This window comes from Squalius cephalus (assembly GCF_949319135.1).
Source record: "Squalius cephalus genome assembly, chromosome: 5".
NCBI lineage: Eukaryota > Metazoa > Chordata > Actinopteri > Cypriniformes > Leuciscidae > Squalius > Squalius cephalus.
Genome location: NC_137126.1, coordinates 43,965,217 through 43,972,656, shown reverse-complemented (window position 1 = coordinate 43,972,656; position 7,440 = coordinate 43,965,217). Strand labels below are relative to the sequence as shown.

At 33.5% G+C, this 7,440-nt stretch overlaps 1 protein-coding gene across 1 annotated transcript; it reads left to right on the top strand.

Annotated features, from left to right (window-relative positions):
• Window positions 1-161: 161 nt before the first annotated feature.
• On the top strand, window positions 162-5,467 carry LOC307159214 (transmembrane protein 17A). Its single transcript, XM_079872445.1, has 4 exons — window positions 162-352; window positions 1,544-1,650; window positions 2,597-2,710; window positions 3,861-5,467. Exons 1-4 carry the CDS (start codon window positions 223-225, stop codon window positions 4,176-4,178), a joined length of 669 nt encoding a protein of 222 aa, XP_079728571.1. The 5' UTR covers window positions 162-222; the 3' UTR covers window positions 4,179-5,467.
• The last annotated feature ends 1,973 nt before the right edge of the window (window positions 5,468-7,440 follow it).

Below are 7,440 nucleotides of genomic sequence, written 5' to 3'. Positions count from 1 at the left end.
TATATTTTTGATTTCATTTTGATCTGCGGTGTAGTAACAATAACTGTACTAACTATGGTTGCCATGGTGAGGGTGACATCTTAATCTGCTGTCAGACTCCATCTGTTTCCTCGGATTTAATCTGGTTAGCTCTTGAAAGACTCCAATTAATCTCAAACCACACACACCGAAGTGGAGAAGCGTGCAGGACTGAGTGGATGAGCGTTTCGTGTCGTCTCCACCATGCCTGTGTTTTACACGCCGATCCCTCAGAACCTGAGAGTGGGTCTGGCTAATGTCAGCGGGTCAGTGTTTATAAATAACAGGACGCGAGACAGTGGAGACTTCAGGGACCCGTATCAGGATAATGAAGGTGAGACGTCTAAATGAAAAGGACTGTACAGCCTGTCTAGATTAGAGAGGAAAGGCTCACATTTGTGACACTGTTGCTCTTTGTCACATTGCACAAGTGGATATCAAGAAATATAAACTAAGAATTCCCCATTACTGCCGTTTTAACAGGAACTTTCTGTGCTTAAAAGTTTGTCTTAATTAAAATGTCTTTGATGTTTTTGAAAGAAGTCTCTTATGCTCACCAAGGCAGCAAAGATACAGTAAAAACATTTATCATTATGTGACACTGAAGACTGAAATAATTTAAAACAGAAATAAATTAATAAATTGTTTTAAAAATTAATAAATCTTTCAAAATATGGCTATTTTTACTTGGTCAAATAAATGCAGCCTTAGTAAACATAAGAGATTTCTTTTAAAATCATTAAAAGTTCTTAATCATTCCAAACTTCTGCTCAGTAGTGTATATATACTTTATATTAAATACAATTTACTTAAAATACAGCCCTTTTTTTTTTTTCAAGATTTCCGTATTTCAATTAATAGTAAAATTCCATCAAATTGAATTGAACAATCCGTGCATATTATTCATATTATTATTAAGAATTTTAAATGCTTTTACATTTTAAAGGCAAACAATGTAAAATAAAAACTAGAGTTTAATAAAGCATTTTTGTATAAATCTTAATGGAACAGGGAAATGACCATTTAGTTTGTATTCATAAATTATATAAATCATTTTCATTATCTTTTCCTCATTTACTTTACCAAGGCTAATGTCATTTTTCTAAGGGTAAGATGATTTGTCTTTTCACCATGCTATAGAAAAGAAACAACATTTTCCTTTCAATTAAACAATAATTCATTATATTGTCAACATTACTATATGATTTTAATTGTTAAAGATGGGACAAACCAAAATCACTTTTTAACAGGGTGATGAGGGCATTTGATGACAAGTCGGTGGTTTAAATCTTATGTTAAGTATTATGACAAATACAGAATAATCTCACAACAAAAAATAATTTCATTCATGCTAATGCTAATAAAAAAGTAACACGATGTTTATAATAGTCTATCTCAATAGAAGTGTTAAAAGTTACCCCAGGTGGTAAAGAAGATGATAATGAACGGTTTAAAAAGTTTGATTAAACATCATCACTTGAATACCTTGTTAACTGATCTTGATCTCCTGCTTCTGGTTTTCTAGTGTTTGCTGAGGTCTGGTCTCATCTCCCACTGCAGATGCTGCTGTACTTCAACATGTTCTTCTTCCCCTTCTGGTGGATCTCTGAGGTGATGATGCTGCATTTAAAGGTGGGTTCAATTATATGCTGTAATCATACGGCTATTGTCCCCCATCAATAGTCAAATACTTCATGTAATGCAACTGCAAGTACTGTATTATCTCTGTTATATTTAACATTGTTATCTCATATTTCACTCTATTTACTGTATAAAGACATTCTATCTTTAACCAGAAGTATACTGTTACATTCACGAGTGACATAAAAATCAGCATTCAATCTGCGTCACTCACGATACTTTTAAATATGAAACTACAACCACCAGAAGGTGGCAGCAGATCACTGTCTTAACGAGTGAATCATTGAATCATTCGATCAAACGTTTCATCCAAAACGGGCATACTACATAGACATACGCCATGTTGTCATTATCATGTGACCTACCAGCGTCAGTTACGTCGATTCACTGCCATTCATAAATTCCCTCCTGTGGCCTCATGGGATAGTGAAGTGTCCATCGTATGCACATACGATCATCCAGGTACTTTTTGCCAACTTTCTTATGAGTACTGTGAATTTGGACATACTTATTTTATCACATACTGTTTTTATAGTAGGGAAGTATTTTATAAGTGATTATTAATGAATGCATGAACATCACTTCCATAATAGCTGGCAGGCCATTAGCAGCAATGCCAGATAAAAGTGTGTTTAAACATAATAATTATGGCTCCTGTATCCATGGTGATGGTCTGCCTTTATGAAATGCACATTGAAGTTCAAGTGCTACTGTTATATATTTTACCTTTAATAGCTCGGGTAAATCACAGCAATTCAAGGAGATGCTGCTGCAATTATCATTTCTAATGTCAAGACAAGAAAGACCTTTAAAACACTGCAAACCTTCTCATAATAATATTTGAATAAGCAATTTGTTTAGGTCAAACTAGGGTTGCAGATATTTATAAGGTCATATTTAGGAATGAGGAATATAATTTCTTTCTTTATTTCCACAGTTCTGTTATCTGCCAACATATTACCAGTGTCTGCTGGTGACAGGGATGGTCCTGATTAGCATATTCGAGGTATTGCGGGTGTATCTCGGTTACGTTGGGAATCTCAAAGAGAAGGTAATTCACACGAAATGTTATAAGTCATTCATCTGAACACTGCTCATGCCTAACAGATTCTGTATGTGTGTGAGAGAAATAGATTAATCAGAGAAAGTGAGAAAATCTTGAGATTAAATGCTAATACTCGCACTTTGCTACTGATAAGTATTCATATCTGGCAGGTGAACAAAAAAAAAGGATAAAGTATGCTATAGCCATGAAGTAAGATTTAAAAAAAATTGTTACAGTTGCAATTCATTTGTACAAAATTTGTTAATGCTCTTAAAGTTATTTGATTTTATTCATTAATATCATTAAATGTATAATTAAATATTATACATTTAATATTTGCATAATATTTAATATTTAACATTTATTTAACATATTTAACATAAAATGTAATGTTTGTATAATATAATATCATTAAATGTATAATTAAATATCATAAAAAAAAATGTAAGAGTTAACCAACAGTTAACTATAAGGTTAACTAAAATTTACATTTAGATGTTTTAAAACATCAAAGTATTTGATTAAGTTTTATAAATAAAAATAACATTGCAATGAAATAAATAAACATGAAAGTAGAGATCACCACCGATAAAACAGATTAATTAAATAATTGAAATGTAAATAAAAAAAATAATAATAAACAAACGTGAAAGTAGTGACCACGGCTGATAAAATTAATTAATTAAATAAAGATGCAATATAAATAAATAAATAAATAAATAAATAACCACAAAAGTAGTGACCACAGCTGATAAAACAAATAAATTAAATAAAAATGCTAAATAAATAAATACATTAAAAACAATGAAAGTAGTGACCACAGGTGATATAAAAATGATTTAAATAAAAATGCTAAATAAATAAATCAATAAATCAATAAATAAACAAACCATAAAATTAGCCACAGATGGTTAAACAAATTAATTAAATAAAAATAAATATATAAATAAATAAATAACCATGAAAGTAGTGACCACAGCTGATAAATCAAATCAATTAAATGAAAAGAAAGAAAGAAAGAAAACTGTGTCCATGGCTAAATTAATTAATTAATTAGAATAAAGAAATAAATAAATTATTACAATAAAGTTGTAATCTAAAAGAAATGTTAATGGTTAAATTAAAATGTTACCTATTTCTTCATTCTTCTCTTTAGGTTCCAGAGTTAGCTGGATTTTGGCTGATCTCCTTCCTCTTCCAGCTGCCTATCCTCCTCTTCTTCATCACCGATCAGGACATCATCATTCTTCCTCTGGAGCGGGCCGTTCACTCTCTCTATCTGGCCTTCCTCCTGGGCGAGCTGTTGGCCTCGTTTCTCGCCCTGCGTGTCATGACTCGTAAACTCGCCCAGCAGTTTCACATGAGGCAGTTCGGGCCCGTCCAGGGTCTCCACACAGCAGAAGCCCTGCCTATGTTTGGACTGCCACACGGAGGCAGGAGTGTGCTTCCTGTGAGGGACATACAGCCTCACTGAGAGATGACGGAAAACTGCTGGTTAAAGATCTGGCAGGACACCCAATTGTTGGTATGGTCTTCCACCAAAGTGACCTTCAGCAATAAGTGCACTTCTTGTAATAAGAGTTTTGTGGTAAATCTACAAAACCATGACCAGTAGTAAAAAGAAGTGGGTGGGGCAAGTTGTCACACAGGAAGTCGCCACTAACACGTTAGCTCAGTAACCATGAGGTTTGGAGTTAAAACAGTATCAACAAGTCAAAAAGTGCAATTACACATATGTTTGTCTGTAGTTCAGAACTGCCATAAATTGAATCAACAATCTAATGAAGTCAGATTTTTAACTTGAAAATTAGAAAATTCTTTAATGAAAGAATCCCATTTTGACAACTTACCCCATAAATGATGGCAACATGCACCATTATTGGCAATAACAGTGAAAATGTTCTGTTTTTGTAGTTATACCTTTAAAATACACTGTTATACAATATTGACATTCAAAAATAAACCCACTCTGGGAAATATTCACTGGAATAAAATGTATATATATGAAGGATACTATCATTTTAATTGAATATTTCTATTTCAAATAAATGCTGTTCTTTTGAACTTTCCATTCATCAAATAATCATGAACAAAACATGATCACGATTTCCACAAAAATATTATTCAGCAGATATTAAGCAGTTGAACTGTTTTCAACATTGATAATAATAATAAATGTTTACGAGCAGCAAATCAGCATATTAGAATGATTTCTGAAGGATCATGTGACACTGAAGACTGGAGTAATGATAATTGTTTAAAATGTCATAATATTTAACAATATTACGTTGTTTTTTGTTTTTTTTAAATCAAATAAGTGCAGTCTTAGTGAGCATAAGAGACTTCTTTTAAAAACATTAAAAATCTTACAGATCCCAAACTTTTGAATGGCAGTGTATGTTTAATTCATAATCAAACAAATGTGATGTATAATCTAGACACATGGTGGCGCTCTGAGACTGTTTCTCTCACTATCCACACACTGCTGCAGAACACAGAATGACTCATCAGCCTAAACTCCCATCAGGAGGACACACACATAAGACTTACTCACACTCCCATTTCTGTTACATGAAGCTGGCTGTGTTTCAATGAACAGATTTGTAAAAATATGTATGAAAAAGTATGATGTAATAACAGTAAAATATATCCAACTATTATTGCAAATTCAGATAACAAAGTCTGTATAAAATGCATTGAAATTAGGATTACCTTTAAAAGGTACCTTTAAATATAGATTAGAAATAAAGATTTTGACTTTGCAAAACTACTTACAATCATTTATAATACATTTAAAACATAACATGACTACACCTTTAAAAAGTATAATGCATTATAACATGGTCAAGCAGAAAACTAACAGGGTTGATGTTGCAAAATGCATATGAGAATAAATTGACACATGGAAATGTGCTTTAATGCACTATAGTTTTTGAAGGTGGCAACCATAAAATGTTATATATTACAATTCACAATAACATGACTTTTAATATAATGCATTAAATATAGACGTATCATATAGGCCTAGATGTTATCCAATTGTATCATTCATTAATACAGATCATTAGCCACATTATGTGTTTATGTGAACAGTCTCTGCCGGATGGAGGTTCAACACACAGACACACACACACACACACACACACACACACACACACACACACACACACACACACACACACACACACCTCCCTGAAGATTTGAGGGGCTTTTCATGAGCAAGAAGATAAAAGTAACTTGTGCACCATATTGACTTGTGTCTTATATTTGAGCTGTAATTTGGCAGTTCCTAGAGAGACAGAGAGTCTCTGTCAATGTGCAGAACGCTGAAACACAATTAATTATTACTATAACAGATGGGAGACCTGTCAGCATTTGCTGGAACAACATTATAATGCTAACGAAAACACTGGCGAGATTAGACGTTCGCCTCTGATTTCATTTCTAATGATTTCTCTCAGCACTTCTGTTTATTCACCGTAATGGATGATATTTCAGATCGTTTCTTACAGTTTTTTTATTTAAATTTTTCATAAATATCTATCTTTCCTGTGTTCAGAACCACAGACAGTCTGGCAGGCACTTGCTCCAGGTGTTGTTTTTCATTTGCATTAAACAGAGTCTGAATCTGCAACTCAGTCAATTAAGAAGATAGAGTCTCGCAGTCGAGCTTACAGTGTTTTTTGAGAACTGCTCTCACAGCATAATTGTATTTTCCTTCATCCTTGTTTACATTTTAAAATGCTGCAGTGCTTCAAACATGGGGATGTTTTTAGATCACAGACCAAATCGTCAAATTAAGAGGGTTTTATTCTGCAGAGGTGCAAGATCTCTTATCATCTCATAAATAAACGTTCATTTCCTTTTGAGCTCACCGGTTCACGTGTGACCACATCAGTGAGTCTCCATTAAAAGCTTTTAATCGTTCTTTATTCATAGTTGGCTGGTTGTTGACTTCTATTACAATATATGAAAGGAATAATTAATGAGGGGGTGGTTAAATAATTAGAAAATAATGCACAGCCGAGGCTTATACTACAGTTACCACACCTCAAGACACTGTTCAGATTTTGCATTTCAATACAAGTTTTTGTCAGGTTCTTGTCCTTAAAATGCTCTTGTGTATAGGACTAATTTCTCATCACACGCGAATACCAAAACGTCATTTTAGAGCTAGTTACGGAGGCTTGAGACATTGACAGACAAATACAGATATTAATACAGTTATTAGAGAGAGAGAGAGAGAGAGAGAGAGAGAGATTAAGCGTGTGTGAATATCCTGTCTCTCTCAACAGTGTTCGACAGCAGCGTCTCTACTAAGAGTGAAACTGCAAGTTTATCTGCTTCAAGAACAGCGCCGTAATTACATCGCTAGAGAGAAATGTCATGTTGCTTTTAAGTTGCTAAACTATTTTACTGATAAAACCATGACAACAGCGCTGACGACATGTTTCTGTGTGAGTGTGTGTCTGTCCTGTATGTGTGTGCGTTTGAGTGGGAGAGAGAGAGCGGGAGAAAGAGAGTAGCCTATGTGCTTTCCGTACATAATAAAATGTAATTTTGTGGCATAAAAACATGGAAATAATTGGTCATTTTTAAAGTATTTGCTTGTTCAGTGTTGTTGTGGGTTTTGGTTCTTTTGCTGTTATGTAAGGTGTAAGGACCTTTGAAATAACTGAAATTGTTTTTGACCGTGCGTTTCCCTGAAAATAACTGCACACGTTTGTCAACCAATT

Bases quoted from the DNA above. Each gene is read 5' to 3' on its own strand.
- LOC307159214 (XM_079872445.1), top strand. From the start codon at position 223: ATGCCTGTGTTTTACACGCCGATCCCTCAGAACCTGAGAGTGGGTCTG. The intron at 353-1,543 runs GTGAGACGTCTA...CTGGTTTTCTAG, and splicing joins CCCGTATCAGGATAATGAAG to TGTTTGCTGAGGTCTGGTCT. The intron at 1,651-2,596 runs GTGGGTTCAATT...TTATTTCCACAG, and splicing joins TGATGATGCTGCATTTAAAG to TTCTGTTATCTGCCAACATA.